General features: G+C 45.6%; 1 protein-coding gene across 4 annotated transcripts in view; it reads left to right on the top strand.

Moving 5' to 3' along the window:
- The window catches only part of usp24 (ubiquitin specific peptidase 24), a 29,960-nt gene that overhangs the window by 6,770 nt on the left and 4,141 nt on the right, over nucleotides 1-19,049 (top strand). For 2 of the 4 annotated variants that reach the window (XM_023953986.1, XM_023953985.1), the window contains exons 13-57: nucleotides 33-140; nucleotides 874-969; nucleotides 1,132-1,293; nucleotides 4,164-4,271; nucleotides 4,354-4,503; nucleotides 4,602-4,733; nucleotides 6,037-6,148; nucleotides 6,228-6,304; nucleotides 6,375-6,515; nucleotides 6,684-6,737; nucleotides 6,818-6,933; nucleotides 7,059-7,125; nucleotides 7,227-7,337; nucleotides 7,411-7,509; nucleotides 7,886-8,059; nucleotides 8,151-8,236; nucleotides 8,487-8,595; nucleotides 8,754-8,909; nucleotides 9,017-9,114; nucleotides 9,205-9,300; nucleotides 9,735-9,957; nucleotides 10,028-10,190; nucleotides 10,264-10,425; nucleotides 10,505-10,575; nucleotides 10,653-10,813; nucleotides 10,887-10,948; nucleotides 11,065-11,256; nucleotides 11,338-11,452; nucleotides 12,127-12,271; nucleotides 12,359-12,478; nucleotides 12,564-12,689; nucleotides 12,773-12,871; nucleotides 12,955-13,037; nucleotides 13,112-13,253; nucleotides 14,280-14,399; nucleotides 14,478-14,692; nucleotides 15,568-15,692; nucleotides 15,774-15,915; nucleotides 16,020-16,170; nucleotides 16,258-16,353; nucleotides 17,589-17,692; nucleotides 17,775-17,888; nucleotides 18,429-18,636; nucleotides 18,714-18,803; nucleotides 18,917-19,019. In XM_023953986.1, the coding sequence (XP_023809754.1) occupies nucleotides 33-140; nucleotides 874-969; nucleotides 1,132-1,293; nucleotides 4,164-4,271; nucleotides 4,354-4,503; nucleotides 4,602-4,733; nucleotides 6,037-6,148; nucleotides 6,228-6,304; nucleotides 6,375-6,515; nucleotides 6,684-6,737; nucleotides 6,818-6,933; nucleotides 7,059-7,125; nucleotides 7,227-7,337; nucleotides 7,411-7,509; nucleotides 7,886-8,059; nucleotides 8,151-8,236; nucleotides 8,487-8,595; nucleotides 8,754-8,909; nucleotides 9,017-9,114; nucleotides 9,205-9,300; nucleotides 9,735-9,957; nucleotides 10,028-10,190; nucleotides 10,264-10,425; nucleotides 10,505-10,575; nucleotides 10,653-10,813; nucleotides 10,887-10,948; nucleotides 11,065-11,256; nucleotides 11,338-11,452; nucleotides 12,127-12,271; nucleotides 12,359-12,478; nucleotides 12,564-12,689; nucleotides 12,773-12,871; nucleotides 12,955-13,037; nucleotides 13,112-13,253; nucleotides 14,280-14,399; nucleotides 14,478-14,692; nucleotides 15,568-15,692; nucleotides 15,774-15,915; nucleotides 16,020-16,170; nucleotides 16,258-16,353; nucleotides 17,589-17,692; nucleotides 17,775-17,888; nucleotides 18,429-18,636; nucleotides 18,714-18,803; nucleotides 18,917-19,019 (5,584 nt within the window). Of the gene's footprint in view, nucleotides 1-32; nucleotides 141-873; nucleotides 970-1,131; nucleotides 1,294-4,163; nucleotides 4,272-4,353; nucleotides 4,504-4,601; nucleotides 4,734-6,036; nucleotides 6,149-6,227; nucleotides 6,305-6,374; nucleotides 6,516-6,683; nucleotides 6,738-6,817; nucleotides 6,952-7,058; nucleotides 7,126-7,226; nucleotides 7,338-7,410; nucleotides 7,510-7,885; nucleotides 8,060-8,150; nucleotides 8,237-8,486; nucleotides 8,596-8,753; nucleotides 8,910-9,016; nucleotides 9,115-9,204; nucleotides 9,301-9,734; nucleotides 9,958-10,027; nucleotides 10,191-10,263; nucleotides 10,426-10,504; nucleotides 10,576-10,652; nucleotides 10,814-10,886; nucleotides 10,949-11,064; nucleotides 11,257-11,337; nucleotides 11,453-12,126; nucleotides 12,272-12,358; nucleotides 12,479-12,563; nucleotides 12,690-12,772; nucleotides 12,872-12,954; nucleotides 13,038-13,111; nucleotides 13,254-14,279; nucleotides 14,400-14,477; nucleotides 14,693-15,567; nucleotides 15,693-15,773; nucleotides 15,916-16,019; nucleotides 16,171-16,257; nucleotides 16,354-17,588; nucleotides 17,693-17,774; nucleotides 17,889-18,428; nucleotides 18,637-18,713; nucleotides 18,804-18,916; nucleotides 19,020-19,049 lie in introns of all 4 variants that reach the window. The other 2 variants (XM_023953983.1, XM_023953984.1) reach the window with 1 other exon arrangement.

The raw sequence follows: 19,049 nt of genomic DNA, 5'->3' as shown, positions 1-19,049 counted from the left end.
AAGAAATAAATGATCTTTTTGATCTTTTCCAGGCAGGCCAGTCATCTACGGTGATAGAGAACATTCATACAATCATTGCTGCGGCTGCTGCCAAATTCAGCTTCGATCAGCTCACCCATCTCTTCATCCTCATCCAGAAGGTTGGTACCACCAGTAAAACCTTAATGGATCACCTGCAGTGTTTTGAAAGTTAAAATGCCATCATCTGTTGCACACCTAGGTCTTAAAATTTTGTGCTGCGCATTGGACCCCTCCCCCTGTAGGGAGTGGGGGGCTGCAACCACAGCCATGCTCCGGTTTAACCCCCCCAACCCCTTTATGCTGAGTGTCACGCAAGGCGCCATCTTTAGCGTTTTTTCTAGGAGCCAGAAGAGGGTTTGAACCTATTGCCTCCAGCTTCAGGGCAGACACTCTTCCTCTAGACCACTCAGCTGGTGTCCATAGTCCATTTCGGAGTGCTGTCCGACTCTACAATTCCAAAATCAAGTGCCCTAGAAATTTCCCACAAGTCTCTGCAAAACACCAGTGTGCATCGATCCTCACTAGATTGAGGAATATAACCACAATGCATTGCGTTTTAACAATATTTTGAAAACAATGTATTTAAATGTCATTTTTAAATGATCAATCAGCGTTTTCATCTTCAGAAGACAGTAGATTCATAAATGGCTGTCGCAAAACGCTCATATCATTGCGATTTTCACTTTGTGAAATCGATGACGTCATATAAACGTTTAAAAAATAAAGCAGTGAGCATGGTTTCCGAATTGTTTTTAAAATTCAGGGCACTACATATATATAGTTTTTTAGTAGTTAGGGGTTAGGGTGGGAATAATCTTACAAGCCTGTCTAACATGTATGGTTGTTGTTTAGAGTTGGGAGGTTGAGAGTGACCGCGTCAGGCAAAAACTGCTGAGTCTGATTGGAAGAATAGGCCGGGAGGCTCGCTCTGAAGCCACGACTGGAAAGGTATGTTGGGTACATTTGTGTAAAATGCTTTCACAAGTGCTCCAAATGTTCTTAATACAGCCTGTGATCTTGGCTAACTAATGTGCAAACATGGGAAGGAAGTTGTGTTCAGATGTGTACATGTTGTCAGTCAGACGGGATGTGTGCTTTTGTATGGATCAGGTGTTGGAGGTGCTGTGGGAGCTGGCACACCTTCCCACCCTGCCCACCAGTCTGGTGCAGCAGGCTCTGGAGGAACACTTGGGAATCCTGAGTGACGCGTATGCTGTCAAAGAGACCGTCAAACGCAGTTACATCATAAAATGTATTGAGGACATTAAGAAGGTGAGACACAAAGGACAGTAGTGATTAGATTGACTGCCATTTCTCTGTGCACACACACACAAAAAGGTAACTTTTAGATTATTTTACAAGCCTGTAAAATTACTACGATAACTGGAAATGTTTAAAGAGTTTTTTATTTATCGAAAACAATTTTTGTTTTAGAGATGTGGCAGATTTTTGGGAGCTTCATTCTGACATTTAAATCAGAAATGTGTACAGTATAGGGTATTGATGTAATGTCTTCAACGTTCTGCTTATTCCACGTCATCACAAGGCTCTGTGTTTTATATTTTGTCTGTTTTGCTATATTCACATTGGGCATATGTGACCCGCGTTCTCAAACGCACTATTAGTGCATTCAGCATACAGTGTTTACACTGAACTGTCACTACCCACTGGCACATGTACCCACATGTACCCAATACTGGCACATGTACCCAATACTGGCACATGTACCCAATACTAGGCCATGTACCCAATACTGGCTCATGAACCCAACACTGATACATGTACCCAATACTGGCACATGTACCCAATACTAGGCCATGTACCCAATACTGGCTCATGAACCCAACACTGGCACATGTACCCAATACTGGCACATGTACCCAATACTAGGCCATGTACTCAATACTGGCACATGTACCCAATACTGGCACATGTACCCAATACTAGGCCATGTACCCAATACTGGCACATGTACCCAATACTGGCACATGTACCCAATACTGGCACATGTACCCAATACTAGGCCATGTACCCAATACTGGCTCATGAACCCAACACTGGCACATGTACCCAATACTGGCACATGTACCCAATACTAGGCCATGTACCCAATACTGGCTCATGAACCCAACACTGGCACATGTACCCAATACTGGCACATGTACCCAATACTAGGCCATGTACTCAATACTGGCACATGTACCCAATACTGGCACATGTACCCAATACTAGGCCATGTACCCAATACTGGCACATGTACCCAATACTGGCACATGTACCCAATACTGGCACATGTACCCAATACTAGGCCATGTACCCAATACTAAGACATGTACTAAGATTAGCACATGTACTTTTATACATAGAGAACAAAAACAGTCTTAAAAATTTCTTAGTATCGACTGAATGTGAGAGTTTTGAACACAAAAGCAAGAGACGCACATGTACACACATTTATACAGACTTTTCATTGACAAACGTGCATTGTAAATGAGTTGGGTAAATTCCAGGAGCTGCTGCATCTACATGAATACTTTTGGTGGGGATAGAATGCTCAGACAAGACAAGTGAATCAGGGAACACACATCAGGGAAGAGCTGCTGTTTCAGTAAATAAACCGGAAAGACGCTGCTGAAAAACTTCCCCTGTGACCCCTGCAGAGGGGGCTCTTGTGATGAAGACAAACACTGGATCAGTAATCTGTGAAATGGAGAGTTTCTCAGGTTACACTGTTGTCAAATGCATTCAGTGGCTTTTGGGTGCTTTTTTTTTCTCAAAACATTTGTTTTATCTTCTTAAGGTGTGACTGTGTGCTTAAGGAGGAAACACTCATCAGTGTGTCATAGTATTAGAGCTGACCTAATGTGGCTGTTAAATTCTTAAAGCCTTTTTTTGAATGTACAGAACAATGTTACCCTTACTATTATTAACCCTATAGTCATATTAATAACTGCTTTAGTTGTAGTTCATTTCAATGGCACATCTTCAAATGGGAAATTGTTGATTTGTTTTTTTTTTTTTTTTTTTTTGTTTTTTTTAACTTGTCCTGTCCAACAGCTAGGCAAACAGATGAGAGCTGAGGGCCTCTTGGGTTGGACATATTTTATTTTAACAAGAGGGGTTATTCATCTTCAGACAAACCAAAGGTATGTCTGAATAAACCCCTTTTGTAATTGAGACCAAAATTTATTAATTTCAATCATGTTTGAAAATCTTTGGTGTTGGACCGGACGGAAATGTTGATTTGTTTTTTAAGAGCAAGCGTTAATCGTTTGAAACTAAAATGCCATCAACACTTTAAGGAGTCATTTTTTTACCATGACGTGATGCAGGTCGTGCAGGTAAAGGTGTGTCATTGTCATTAGGTTTGTGTTTGTTTGCTTCTGTGTGTGCGCTGGCAGACGTGTTTATGTGCATCCGTGCTGGGTCCCAGCGGGACTGTATCTGCTGAACAAACGCTGCCACCTTCACATGTTTCACTTGTTTGATGGGTGTGTGCACAGTGCTGTTCAAGTGTCCATCTTCAAATGAAATGTATGTCTTTAGAATTACACTCAGGAGGACAGTAAAGGCAGCGACACTCAAAGCTCATTTCATATTGGCACTTGGGGCAAGAAGAAATCTAACTCTTTGGCTAAAGTAAGAAAATAATCCCATCAGATTTTGTTTTCCACTGTCTTTAATCTGGCTGCTTCCCAACTGATGTTCAATCATGACGGTTTAGACCACAAAGGCCTCTTGTTGGTAAAGGGTTGATCATTTAACACAGTCTGAAAGGGAAATGATTTAACTAGGTGTTTGCTGATCTTCCTCTTCTTTAGTTCTTACTAATAACGACATGGTGGGGTTGATGTTGGTCTGGTGAAAGCTGCCTGAGCCATGCGTGGGATGCTGCACGTGTGAAAACAAACTCTTGCAATCAGGAGCATGGATGAATAGATTTAAAAGTCAAATTCAGAGTTTTATTTCCATGACTGATTTTCTTTTTCCTTTCATGTTCTGAAGCTTTGATTTTTCAACAACGATGAGTCTGGGAAGAATGTGATTTGATGAAGTGAAAAGGGTCTGAGTTTGGTGTTTTTGTTGTTGGTTTTGACTTCCCTCTTTGTGATTTGGTGAGGGTTTTCTCTGTGATTGAACAGGCGTCTCAGCAGAGCAGTCCTCAGGCCGTTTGGGTTGTTCCTGCTCTCCGGCAGCTGCATGAGATCACCCGTTCTTTTATCAAGCAGACCTATCAAAAGCAAGACAAGGTAGCACCAACACATTATATGACTGCATATTATGCTGCTGAAAAGCTTTCTCTGTGGTAATTGTACATGCCTCCCCCCACAGAGCATCATCCAGGACTTGAAAAAGAACTTTGAAATCGTCAAGCTGATCACAGGATCCCTGGTGTGCTGCCATAGACTCGCTGTAACTGCCTCTGGTAATAATGGCCTCTCCAGCTCAACTCTGGTGGATGGGAGATACACCTATCAAGAGGTGTGTGTGTATCTAAGTACCGGAATGCCGTTTTTGTCATTTTAAGTCATTATCCATCAGTGCCATTCAACTGACCTCTCTGTCTCACTCTGGTTCAGTACCTGGACAGCCACCTACGCTTCCTGGCTTTTTTCCTCCAAGAGGCTAGCCTTTACCTGGTCTGGAACAGAGCCAAAGAGCTCTGGGAGTGCCTGGTCTCAGGGGCGGATGTTTGTGAACTTGATCGTGAGGTATGAGAACATGTCATGTGAATGAGACTATTCAACACTGGAATGCTGTGTGACTGTGTCTAGAGGAAGTGTTAAAGGTTCCTGAAGCTTCAAAGTAATAAACAAACTGAGGCTGATGACCACTTTACAGAATGGGAAGCTAACGGAAACTAAAGACATAACTCTAAGTCTAAAACTGAAGTCAAGAGTTTGAGCCACACCACACTTATGAAGTGGATGATTCCTACAAGCAGCAGTCTCCTTCGTTCAGGAACAGTTATGGAGAGGGTTGAAATCAGCTGATTGTATTCAGACTAGAAACGTTTGTTTCCCCCGATAATCCGTAATAAATACACCAGGGTCCGGGACCAGGAACCGCTCTCTGAGCCATCTTTCAAGGTGGTTGATCTCCAATCGCACTGGGCTTCGGTTCGCTTTGAGATTCATCCGTCTGAATACAATCCGTTCCTGGAGGTTATGGGATGGAAACATGGTAGCGCAGCAATTCATTGAAGTGTGATCAAGTGAATGCAGGCTCATTAAAACAAATTTGAACATGACACACGTTGGTCCTCACCGTTTTCCCAACAATCTACATGTCATAAACACTCAGGAGTATGCCTGCACAATAAATCACAAATTTATCCTTATCACGATATCAAGCTGTGCAATATATACAATGCAAAGGTCGGCCAAAATTGCAATAAATGGTGACCTTAAATGTGTTAAAACAATCTTATGGCAGCTTGAAGTATTAGACATCAAATAAATCCATTTATGCATTTGACCAATCGGATGGAGCCCTTTCTGTTAGATGTTCTCCTAATGTAGATGAGGGTCATTTGGAGTATAACTTATGTTGACTCTTATTTAAATTAAACTGTTGCAGGGAAATAGAAATTGTGTTTTTAGTTGATTTGCTATTTTTTCATGTCACAAGTTATATCGCCATCGCAATATTGATCACTAATTTGGCAAAATGCATGTTTCTTCATAACGTGCTGCCTCACTTAGCATTACCTGCCTCCACCGTACCAAAGGAAAACGTGTTGTACCTGACCATACAGACAGAAATCAAAATTGGTAAGCAAAGAAAAAAAAAGGTTGGATCAGTGATGAGGATAGCAAAGCGCAGGACTTCCATTATGGTTTCTCTCTTTGCTCTGCCCCGCCCTACCAATTCCTGGTCAGTGACTAAAGAGAACTTTCTTGAGGTTTTTTGTTAAAATTCACTTTGACATCCAACCGTTTCTTAATTATTGTACAGTTTAGAAACTGATGAAGTGTTGTGATTTAATCCCAAAGCATAAATGTGTTTTTGCAGATGTGTTTTGAGTGGTTTACCAAAGGACAACATGACCTGGAGAGTGATGTACAGCAGCAGCTGTTTAAAGAAAAGATCCTTAAACTGGAGCCCTATGAGATCACCATGAACGGTGAGCAGTGTTGGCCACAGAACTTCAAACCTAAAGCTTCTGTTTCTGCTCAAAGTCGCATGCTTCCTTGGTTTCACAGGATTTAATCTGTTCAAGACTTTTTTTGAGAATGTCAACCTGTGTGACCATCGCCTGAAACGCCAGGGAACTCAGCTGGTAAGTCTTTAATTTCTGCTCATTTTGTTCTTTCTGTGATGAAAACCTGACAGCTGATTTTTGCCTGCAGTGTGTTGAGCGCCTTGACCTGGCGGGCATGGACTTTCTGTGGCGTATTGCCATGGAAACTCCTGATGAAGAGATAGCCAATGAAGCAATCCAGCTTATTATCACATACAGCTATACCAACCTCAACCCTAAAATGAAGAAGGTCTGTGCATGTTCCCATTACTGTCATGTGATCTCATGACTGTCACCTGTCAATCAAAACACAGCTGTGAAGAGAAATAAACCAACAAGGACTATAATTGTTTGGTTTGTTTTGGTTTTAATTTCTGTGAATAAGATAAATAAATAAAAACATTTTGCTTTCTGGCAGGATTCCGTCTCTTTGCACAAGAAGTTTATTGCTGATTGTTACAAGCGACTGGAGGTAATCTCTGCCACGCGCCGTGTCCATGGTTGCTTCACAACAACCAGCACCCGGCTTCAAGGTTTGCTTCTTTCTCTCAGGCTGCAAGTTCGGCACTCGGTGGGCCTACTTTAACGCATGCTGTTACTAAGGCAACCAAGATGCTGACGGCCACTGCCATGCCGACGGTGGCCACATCTGTACAGTCACCTTCCAGGTACAGAGGGGGGTTTGGGTAAGAACATTGTTTCACATGTTAACCTCCGGGACAAAATACACACTATATTTAGCCAAATCCACTTTTCAAATGTTGGTCAGACGAATCTGTTGGTTGATCTGCAGATCCACAAAACTGGTGATAATAGAAAGACTGCTGCTATTGGCTGAACGCTACGTCATCACTATAGAGGTAGGGTGACGTTTCAAATGACGTGCTGTGGAAATTACATTTTTCATTTTCTGCACCACAGAAGAAATTTGACACTTTCATTTAATTTTTTTTTTTTGCAGGATATGTACTCAGTTCCTCGCACTATTCTACCTCACGGTGCCTCCTTTAATGGCCACCCTGTTGCTCTTCACATTGTTTATGAGTCAACCAAAAACACCTTCACCTTAGAGGTATTCTGGGGAACATTTGCCATCAAAAGCTTGTCGTCGGCTCCTTTTTAACTCTTATCCATCTGTTTTGCAGACCCACAGTAATGAGACGGTAGGAAATATCCGCTGGAAGATCTCGGAGCACTTGAGCTGTCCAGTGGACAATGTCCAGATTTTTGCCAATGATAGTGTGGTGAGGTTCAAATGTTGTGTTCCAGCTTTGAGTTCTATGGTGGAATCCAAATTCCTCCCTCACCGCCTAAGGCTTCTCCCTATACCTACAGGTTTAGGAGCATTTGGAGGGACAGGGCTGTCTGAGATATCTTTGAATGGGGAAACCCTGGTGAACTAGAAGAGACTGTTTGTTTTTCCATAACTCTCCTGAATGTAGGGGTGGGGAGAAGCCGTAGACATAAGGGAAGAATTCAGATTCGGCGCTTGTGTCATTTTTTACCCTCTTATGCCAGCGCAGTTTGGTTGTCCTGGCAGGGTGTTGCTTGTGTTTTTGGCTGATGAATTCATGTCCTTCCTCTCTCTGTGGTTCCTTCACTGCTTCTCTGCTGTGTTAGCTGACTATGAACCGGGACCAGAAGCTCCTGTCCCAGCTGGGCTTTCGTGACGAGCAGAGTCTGACAGTCAAGAGCTCCAGCTCGGGAACTCCATCGGGGAGCTCAGAGTCTTCGGCCTCTGCCTCCAGCAGTTCCAGCTCTGCGGTCTTTAACTCCGCCTACGCCTTGGAGCAGGTGTTGCCTCCGACAGTCATCGACACCCCTCATGTGACTGCCAGTGTCAGCAGTAGACCTTTTGCATTGACCTCCGGGTTCTTGTTTGTAGGAGAAGTCGCTGCCTGGGGTGGTGATGGCTCTGGTTTGCAATGTGTTTGAAATGCTTTATCAGCTTGCCAACCTGGATGAACCAAGGTGAGATTGTACTTTTAGCTAGTATTGTTAGCTTAGTTCGTTTACTTCAAAGGTGAAAATAGCTTCTTATACCATACTGCTGCGGTGCATTATGTGTAAAGCAACAATTCTCATCCGTTTCTTCCTAAATGTGCATTTTTACCTTGGAGAACAAAGACACATTTAAATGACAATGGAAACGTTGATCTGTGACGGCTCAGGCCGTCTGGCGCTTTCCTTTCCTCATTCGTGTTGGATTTGTTTTATACAGGATCACTCTTCGGGTGAGGAAGTTGTTGCTTCTAATTCCAACTGATCCTGAAGTGCAAGATGCCCTCGACAACTTTGTTCCCAAAGAATCCAGCGTGTGGAGCCACCAGGTACCAAACGATTCCTCAGATAAAAATTCAGTCTTGCAGCCCTTTCTAGAAGAAGCTCTGTGGAAGATTGCCTTAGGATTTGGACATTCAGTCATGTCTAGTCATGGAAAATCCACTCTATTCTCTTTTGACTCTTGCTGTTTTTTTGTTTTTTGCAGAAAACACTCTTCACTCTGGGCCAAGGATCAGGCTCTCGCTCACCGTCTATGACCTCCAAGCAGCAGCATCAACCAAGTGCTGCATCCATCCTTGAGTCCCTTTTTAGATCTTCTGCTCCTGGCATGTCCACTTTCCGAGTGCTCTACAACCTCGAGGTATGAACCCTGCTGCCTTTAGACCAGCACTCTTCTGAATTATAAGGCAGATGTTTGGCTTCATGCGTCCTTTTGTCCATATTTTCCTTGGTTTGTTTCTCTGGTAGGTGTTGAGTTCAAAGCTCATGCCCACTTCTGATGATGAGATGGCCAAAACCAGCAGCAAGTCCTTCTGTGATAACTTCCTCAAAGCAGGAGGCCTCAGGTACAAGAAGAAGAGCATCCCTGTTGATGCCTTGCTGTGTTCTATCAGAGACTTTCCTCTTTTTTTCTTGACAAGTGTTTTTTTTTACAGTCTGGTGGTGAATGTTATGCAAAGAGATTCCATCCCATCAGAAGTGGACTATGAGACCAGACAAGGGGTCTACTCCATATGTCTTCAGCTAGCAAGGTGAAGCAAACCATTTTCTGAAGGTTTTCACATCTGAGCTAGATGTTTCGGCATTTGAGTTTAGTTTTTTTAGAGACATTTGCTCTGAACTGGTCGTGTTGATCGTTCTACCAACTTCCTGGTTGTATTAATGGAAAAACATTGGACACCATTAGAGGAGACAGCAGGCTGTGCTCTGCTCAGTTTATGGCGAACAGGCTTGTTGACAGCAGCGCCTGTCATTCGGTGTCCTGCTGAGCAGTGAGCTGCTTACCATGCAGGAAACAAAGCTTTGATGCGTAAACAGAAACAGACCGTTTGATTGTTTTCTGGAAACCCTCTCATGTTTCCGTATTGCCTGGTGTCTCCTGCAAACAGAATCTCCTCTGTGTAAGAAAAAAGGCAGCTGTCTCTGCTCTCATCGTCATGCTGAGCTCTTATATGCCGACTCCCAGGTTCTTGTTGGTGGGTCAGAGCATGCCCACAGCTCTGGACGACGATGTTGTCCGGGACGGCGAGGCTCTGTCCTCTCGGCCGTTCCGAAACGCGGGGCGGACGGGGCGCCAGCTGTCTCTGTGTGGAACTCCGGAGAAGGCCTCGTACAGACAGATGTCTCTGTCTGAGCGCTCATCCATACGAGTCGAGGAGATCATCCCCGCGGCTCGAGTGGCAATTCAGGTACCAGAACAATTCTTTTCTCATCACCTTTCACAAGCTCAGCTCAGAGGACATTTGATGTTTTCATCAGACCATGGAAGTGGGTGACTTCACCTCCACCGTGGCCTGTTTCATGCGCCTGACCTGGGCAGCCGCAGCGGGGCGACTGGACCTGGTTGGCAGTCCACAGCCAATCAGAGAGACCCATAGCTCACTTCTGCCACAGGGAGTTCGAACGAGAGTCAGCAGCACCGGTAAAACCTCCAACACCCATGTTGTTCCTCTAGTCGTTTTGTCATCTCATCTCAACAAATGTTGTGCTTCTAGGCAGTAACTGCAGCTCGAGCAGCGAAGGGGAAAGTACTCCGACAACACTGCATGCTGGGATATGTGTCAGACAGCAGAGCGTCTCCACCAAGGATGCCATCATCGCTCGAGAGGCTCTGTCGCTGCTGGTTACCTGTTTGCAGCTTCGCTCCCAGCAGCTGAGTATGAAAGCGCTTCTTTGGTTTCAGAGACGCGACCTGACACCCAGAGGCTTCAATCCTGTCTTGGTTTGTCTCTCCAGCTTCCTTCTACAGCCTTCCTTCTGTCAGCGACTTCATTATTGACATTCTGCTGGGATCCCCCAGTGCAGAGGTAAGTAAGGCTGAACAGACCCCACAGATGGAGCCTCTGGGCCATTGCTCAGTGGTCTCTTCCACTTCCTTTGACAGATTCGCCGTGTTGCTTGTGATCAGCTGTACACCCTGAGCCAGTCAGACACTTCAGCCTTTCACGAAGTTCAGAAACCCAACTTGTTCCTGCTTTCGGTCATCCTCACTGCTCAGCTTCCCTTGTGGAGTCCCACATCTGTCATGAGAGGTGTCAACCAGAGGTACAGGAACAGTCAGAACAGCCACAAACTCTCTGAAGCATTTGCAGACCTTTCAGTGATGTTTCCCTGGCAGGTTGCTGTCACAGTGCACAGAGTACTTTGACCTCAGATGCCAGCTCCTAGATGACCTTACCAGTAAGTCATTATTGCAGCTCCTGTGTATAAAAACAAAATAAAAAATCTTTAATGTAAAGCTGCCTGCCTCACGTCTGTTCCCCCCTCCTCCTCCTCCTCCCCAACAATCTTTCCAGCCTCAGAGATGGAAGTGTTAAAAGTGAGTGCAGCCACCATGCTGGAGGATGAAATTTCCTGGCTGGACAATTTTGAGCCCAGCTGGAGCTCTGAGATGGAAACCAGCGAGGCTGATAACATTCTGCTGGCGGGGCACCTCCGGCTCATCAAGACGCTGCTCTCGCTCTGCGGCAAAGAGAAGGAGCATCTCGGTGAGGACGCGCTCGCTTGTGCACGGTCGCCGTGCTTTTGGGAAGAGGATGGCATCGCTTTTTTTTTTTTCCCCCCCACAGGCCCGTCTCTGATCCAGCAGTTGTTGGACGACTTCCTGTTTCGAGCCTCGCGGATCATCATCAACAGTTCCAACCCAGCACCTTCACCCACCCCCAACTATGACTTCCACCCAAAGTACGCTCAGCTTTTCTCTTTATATTCAGTCGATTGTTAACCTTTTATCAACACTCATCTGTCTGCCACGGTGTTTGAAGTAATATTACAGTCACCCTAATGTCATTACATACTAGGGCAGAACTCTTTATACAAAAATCAACATTTTTGGGTTCTTCTTTTGTTTCTGTGTCATTTGTGTTTTTCAAAACAGGAGTAAAATGTTTGATAGAAACATTTTCTAAGGCTTCCTATTTGAGGCACGTGTCTGCAGCACAGCTTTGTAATCTTTTATGTACTTGTTGAATACTAAGTGGCATTTTAAACGTTCCCATCCTAACAAGTCTAAAGTTAGGTTTTCCATAACAGACTGCTTGTTGCTCTTCTAATGCCCTTTCTATGGAAATGTACAGTGCAGGAAGTCAAATGGACACGTTTTCAGCTAGTCTGTGTTAAGTGATTAGAAGGTAATCTCTGCCTTAAAGTTAGAAGATCCAGTAAATAGAAACCTGACCACAGCTTCTCAGATTCCTACTCCACCTGAACTCCTCCAAAACTGATTGAAAAGGTAATCAGAGTTGCCTAAACTGCCCAAATAGCTTGTTTAAGCCTGGGTAGGTCAAAGATGAATGGGTTTCTGTCAGGTGTGTACGTTGTGTGAACAGTGGCACTCAGCTGTGTGTCCGTCTGCACAGGTGCAGCACAGCGAGCAGCAGACTGGCAGCTTATGAGGTGCTGGTGATGCTAGCAGACAGCTCTCTGTCCAACCTGCGCCTCATCACCAGGGAGCTGCTGTCCATGCACCACCAGTCTGACCCTTCCCTCTGCAAGGAGTTTGATGTAAGACCCCACCTGACCCCTCCACCCAGCTACGCTCATGGGATGCATGGTGATTCAAAATACTCATCTGTGCACCACTGTCATTAGTATCTGCCGCCCGTGGAGAGCCGGTCAGTTTCTGGCTTCGTGGGACTGAAGAACGGAGGCGCCACGTGTTACATGAACGCCGTGTTCCAGCAGCTTTACATGCAGCCCGGCTTGCCTGAGGTACTCTGGTTTTCTGTCAGGACTGGGCTTTTGAAGCTCTCTAAATCTATCTGCACTGACAGCATCCGTTGTTTGGTTTGTTAAGGCCGTCTTATCCATCGAGGATGACACGGACCAGCCAGAAGAAAGCGTCTTCCACCAGGTCCAGTCTCTGTTTGGTCATCTGATGGAGAGCAAGCTGCAGTACTATGTGCCAGAGAACTTCTGGAAGGTATCAGAGAGAAGCCAGAGATGGAGTGTGTTCTTTGTCACGTTGCCACGTTCTGAGCAGGCTCTAACCCTCGTCTGTTGCAGATCTTTAAAATGTGGAACAGGGAGCTCTACGTCAGAGAACAGCAGGATGCTTACGAGTTTTTCACCAGCCTGGTGGACCAGCTTGATGAACATCTCAAGGTATCCTTTTCACACGAACGAGAACAAAACACTAGTGTCCGCTCAGGCTCACGTTAAAACCTTCCCCCCCTTCTTATCTGTAGAAAATCGGCCGAGAACAAATATTTAAGAACACATTTCAGGGAATCTTTTCCGACCAGAAGATTTGTAAAGATTGTCCACATCGGTGAGCAACAGTTCTTCCCCAAACTGAACTTGTATTGAAGGACAGCATTTGACTTGTAAGGTTTTCCCTCACAGATACGAGCGAGAAGAAACATTCATGGCTTTAAACCTGGGGGTGACTTCCTGCCAGAGTCTGGAGATCTCACTGGACCAGTTTGTCAGAGGAGAAGTGTTGGAGGGCAGCAACGCATACTACTGTGAAAAATGCAAAGAGAAGGTCTGTCTGTCTGTCTGTCTGTCTGTCTGCTGCCGGCTGTCTGGTCTTACTCCAGTGCTTCTAAATTAATTTTTGCAAGACTCCTGCTTGCAAAAAGAAAATCTTTCGCCCCCCACCCACCCACCCACTCACCGCAGTGACTATAAAAAAGATCAGTATCTATAAAATTGTGTAAGTACGTATACCCAAAATTGTATCTTCTAACAATAACAAAAGAAGAAATCAATATAAACAAATATTTCCTTTTATTTAGCCACAGAAACTCTGTTCTAGTCTAAAACAGAAGAGTAGCTGAAAGTGCCTGAAATAAAAAATCTGTCAGTCCTTATTTAAACTAGAAACATTTTGACCAACTGAACCATTTGATGCTGAGAAAAATAATATTAAATGTAAATTGATCTGAAACATTAACAGCACCCATATATTTAACCTTTTTAGTCTGAAGACATAGATAAAAAACATTGTTCTGATTTTTTTAAATGATGGATTGTTTATTTATGATCTCATAAAGGTCAGCTGTTTTCCTGCATTACCTGCTGTCTGTATGTCAAATACTGACACCAACTAAACCACAGGCAGACAAAGATACATTTATGGAAAATAAAGATGTCATCAAAATGTCAACAATAGTTCATAAAGAATGACAGTATTAGCATGATTCTAAAGGCACGCCATGATTCAGGTGTTGCGCAATAGAGGCAGCCCTCTGTTCCACCTGGCAGCCTGAGCCCCCTCCCCCTCTCCTTCTCCTTCTCGCACACAGGAGCAGCTGCAGGGACGGCAGTTCAGTTTCAGGCAGTCACAAACTCTGATATAACAGATCATAGGGAACCAATAGTGGCACAGATTTTTTTTTCAAGCACTGAGCCGCTGTAACCACAGCCCCCCCTGCCTGTGCCTAAAACCGCTACTACTGTGCCCCCCCCCCCCCCCCCCCCCCCGGCATGGCCTCACTATTTGAGTAGCACTGTCTTACTCCAGCATCCTGTGTATTGAAAGAGTGTGTGTGTTTGTGTGTTTGCACAGAGGACCACAGTGAAGCGGACATGCATCAAATCGCTGCCCAGCGTCCTCTGTATTCACCTCATGCGCTTCGGCTTCGACTGGGAGAGCGGGCGCTCCATCAAATATGATGAGCAGATTCGGGTATGGCATGCCTCAGTCGTCGTCTCTCCCCCCCCAGCCTGCCTGTTGGAGTGACGTTGTTCTCTTTTTGGTGAGCAGTTCCCCTGGGTGTTGAACATGGAGCCCTACACGGTGTCTGGAATGGCTCGTCAGGACTGTGGAGGAGAGGGTGGCGAGGGGCGAGGTGACGGGGCATCAGGAGGCTCGCCCAGGAAGAAAGTTACCATTTCAGAGAACTATGAGCTGGTGGGGGTGGTGGTGCACAGCGGCCAGGCACATGCCGGACACTACTACTCCTTCATCAAAGACAGACGGTAAGAGCCGCGCTGCTTCTGGAGGTTTTTGTCATCTGGTGTTCCGATTTGGAAAACGGATCAAAGAATGAAGACGTTCCAAGACCTCCTCATGAACATCAGACTGTGTGGGCTGCTTTCCATTGTGAGGCTCGTCCAGATGCCAGTCTGGATGGCAGGAATGCGGATGGGGGGCGTCTTGGTCCAGGTCCCATTTGAGGGTCAGAAATTCTGCTTTCTCTGATGGATGCTGAACACCAGTGTCAATTACGCTGGGCTCTTCATTCAGGAACCCCCCCAGACACAATGAGGGTCCAGTTCAATTTTATTTGTATAGCAAATTCACAACAACAGTCGTCTCAATGGGCTTCGTACCGAAAATTGTAAAGTGAACGTACAATCAAAAGAACCATAAATGCATAGAATTCAATAGGAGAATACTAAACTTTAAGTAAACAGACTAAACTGGGCATCCCTGCCCTTAGACCCCCATCAGAGGTGTCCACATGAAGGAGGGATCCTCTCTCAGGACAAACATGCGATGTACCAGAAAAAAATCCCCTTCCCATCTGGCGTATCGGGCAGTGGGTTTCCCTGTATCCATGTGAGATTAAAACAGAGATTTAAACAGAGATACTACTGGAAGTCACTGGATTCTGTTAAGGGGTAAACATTAAAGTGGAGATCTTTTGTTTTACATTAATTAGCTCCTGTTAGCGCAGATCCTTACATGTTCTTTTCAAAATCTCTAAAAATGTCAAAAACCCACTTGGACCACTCACTTCTGATCTTTGCAGAATTCTGCCGATTCTTTTCAAACGCCCGTGAAGTAATAGAAGAGACTTTGAATGCTTTTCCTCATGCTGGAGTTGTTTCTCTTCATGCGTGTTTCTCAGAGGGAGCAGCCGCGGCCGCTGGTACAAGTTCAACGACAACATGGTGGAGGAGTTTGACATGAACGACGAAACCCTGGAGTACGAGTGCTTCGGCGGAGAGTACCGCCCCAAAGTTTATGACCAGTGTAAGCCAGCGACCTGGATGGTTTGTTGAGGAGCCCACCACCGTGGAAATGTAGGTTGAGTGTTTGTACTGCTGTGTGCAGCGAACCCGTACCCCGATGTGCGCAGGAGGTACTGGAACGCATACATGCTGTTCTACCAGAAGATCAGCGATCAGAACTCGCCTGTTCTCCCCAAGAAAAGCAGAGTGAGCATCATGAGGCAGGAGGCTGAAGATCTGACGCTGTGAGTCCAGCGTTCCTCAGCAGCATCAAGCTTATGATGCTCAAACGGATCTGAAGCAGGACTTTTGACTGATGAAGCATCACATGCATGTTTTTTTCTCCCAGGTCTGCCCCGTCCTCCCCAGATGTCTCCCCTCAGTCCTCTCCTCGCCCCCCGAGAGCCAACAATGACCGGCTGACCCTCCTCACCCGTCTCGTTCGCAAGGGGGAGAAGAAGGGACTGTTTGTGGAGAAGATGCCTGCCAGCATCTACCAGGTAAAGCGTTTCCAGCTCTGCTTTTAGCTCTGCTGTAACATTTGACGGCCGTTGACATTAAACCCACTGCTTTTGGGTCTTCTTCAGATTGTGAGAGACGAGAACCTGAAGTTTATGAGGAACAGAGACATCTACAACAGCGATTACTTCAACTTCATGCTTTCCCTGGCCTCAGTCAATGCAGTACGTGTCCGTATTTTGTCTGATCTGTAAAATAATTCCCACCTGGACAGTCAGATAAGACTCAGGAGGCAGTTTTCTCTCCAAAATCCACATTGTGAAGTAATAGTAATAGTAATAGTAATAACATATCTTATCACAACTATGCAGATGATACTCAGATCTATGTGTCACTACAACAGGTGAATATGGGCCGGTGGATTCTCTCAACCACTGCCTCCAACAGATCAGCGCGTGGATGCAGAACAACTTTCTCCAGCTAAACTCAGACAAGACCGAAGTTATTGTTTTTGGCCCACAGAAACAAAGAGAAAGTCTCAGCAGCTACCTTCATTCTCTGTCTCTTAAACCCTCAAATCAAGTCAGAAATCTAGGGGTAATCATGGACTCTGACATGAACTTTAACAGCCATATCAAGTCAGTAACATCAGCGGCATTTTACCACCTGAAAAACATTGCCAAAATCAAAAACATAGTGTCAAAGCCAGACCTGGAGATACTTATTCATGCATTTGTCTCCAGTAGGTTAGACTACTGTAACGGCCTGCTCACCGGCCTCTCCAAACGAGCTGTAAAACAGCTTCAGTACATCCAGAATGCTGCTGCTCGAGTCCTGACCAAAACCAGGAAGTATGATCACATTAGTCCTGTGCTCAGGTCTCTGCACTGCCTCCCTGTACCTCAAAGAATAGACTTCAAAGCAGCTCTGCTTGTGTACAAGTCTCTCCATGGCCGAGCACCAAAGTACATCTCTGACATGTTAGTGCCATATGAACCATCTCGTACTCTGAGGACCTCAGGGACCGGCCTCCTGTTGATTCCCAGAGTCAGAACTAAACAAGGGGAATCAGCTTTTTAATATTCTGCAGCTAAAATCTGGAACAGCCTCCCTGAAGGCGTAAGACAGGCTTCTTCTGTGTTCATGTTCAAATCTAGACTTAAAACATTTCTGTTTAGCCGTGTATATGACTGAAAGGTCCTATCTGCACCTTTCTTTCCTTCCTTTCTTTTTAAATCTTTTTTTTTTTTTTTCTTCCTTTTCTTTTAAAGTAAATTTTATGTTGATTATTTCTATGATTTATTGTGATTTTAATGCATTTTTCTGTTTTGTGAAGCACCTTGAATTACTTTGTGTACGAATTGTGCTATACAAATAAACTTGCCTTGCCTTGCCTATTGTCCTGTCCTTTTGTTTCTGATCAGAGCTAACCACTAAACCCATGCTCCCCTTTCTGCAGACCAAACTAAAGCACGCTGATTACCAGCCCATGGCCAAAGAAAGTCTCCAGCTGGCTGTTCACTTTCTCTTCCACACCTACCTGCACACCAAAAAGAAGCTCCGGTAGCGGCACACATGCACACGCCTGTGCACGGGAAAGCCCAGAGTTTGACCCTGAGAAGAACTCATCTGGTTTTTGCTGCAGGGTGGACACGGAGGAGTGGATGGCCGCCGTGGAGGTGTTGCTGACGAAGAGCAGTGAGGCGTGCCAGTGGATGGTGCAGTACTTGGTTGGACCAGAAGGACGAGAAATCATCAGGTAGCACTGGGTGGAAGGTAGCGGTGGAACACCCTGATGTTGAGGTGTGTCTGTTCCTGTGGAAACCATGAAGCAGAACCCACAAAGTGTGTTTAAAATCAGACTGCACCCATTTCTCCCTCCCCCGTTCATGTCTCCCTCCCAAGTTTTTAAATTACTGCTATTTTTATCTGCAGAGTTCAGTTCTTAATTAGGAGCAAAATCGAATCCATCTTCCTCGGCCCAACTCCTCTTCCTCTGGAGTCGCCTTTGTCTTAAAATCCCACGTGTGTGTGTGTCCATCCTCCTGTGTGCTGATTAGCTTTTACAGAGGGTAGTTTCCTGAAGCTCGCAGTGGTGTTCAGCAGCCAATCAGGTGTGAGGATCCCATTTCTCCTGGGATCCTCACACCTGATTGGCTGCTGAACACCACACTCAACGGCACAGACTTTGTCCCACTGAAGGGGAAAACGTCAAACTAAACTGAGGTTCGAGGCCGAGACTGGCTGCGTAAATCGTGCATCAGAAAGCACTGACGCTTTGGATTCCTGTCCCCCACAGGGTCTGTCTGCTGGAGTGCAGCGTGCGAGAGGTGAGGATTGTGGTCGCATCCATCCTTGAAAAAACTCTGGAGAGCGCGCTGCACTTCGGTGACCCCGGGCTGGACAGTCTGACGGACGCCCTGCTCTCCTTACTGGACAAAGACGTTCCCGAGAATGTGAAGAACTGCGCGCAGTACTTCAGCCTCTTCAGCAACTTTGCTCAGAGGGTAATGGTCCTCTTCCTGACGCCGGCTGGTGAAGGTAACGGCTGATGAGTGCCCTCATTCTGCTGCTGTGCCTTTAGGGGGGGAGTCCCTGCCAGCTGCTGCTGAAGCACGCCGCCTATCGCCGGATGCTCGTCTTCCTGCTGGGCTCCAACAGGCAGAACAACCAGGTAGAGACATTTGGACCACGGTCCACTCCCCAAATGTTTGAGTGCTTCCTTAAACAGACTTATACAATCAGAGAAAAGCATGAAAGGACCAAAAATGTCTGTCTTTTTTTCAGAACCGGCGCTGGAGTCCGGCTCAGGCTCGGGAGTTCCTTCACCTCCACAGCACCCTGGCCCTCATGACGGTGCACTCTGACCTCACGTCCCAGCGGACGCAAGGTGAGGCACGTCCCCGCTGGCACGTGTAGC

The sequence above is a fragment of the Oryzias latipes genome, chromosome 4, assembly GCF_002234675.1.
Source record: "Oryzias latipes chromosome 4, ASM223467v1".
Lineage (NCBI taxonomy): Eukaryota > Metazoa > Chordata > Actinopteri > Beloniformes > Adrianichthyidae > Oryzias > Oryzias latipes.
This window is presented reverse-complemented; position numbering and strand designations above follow the sequence as displayed.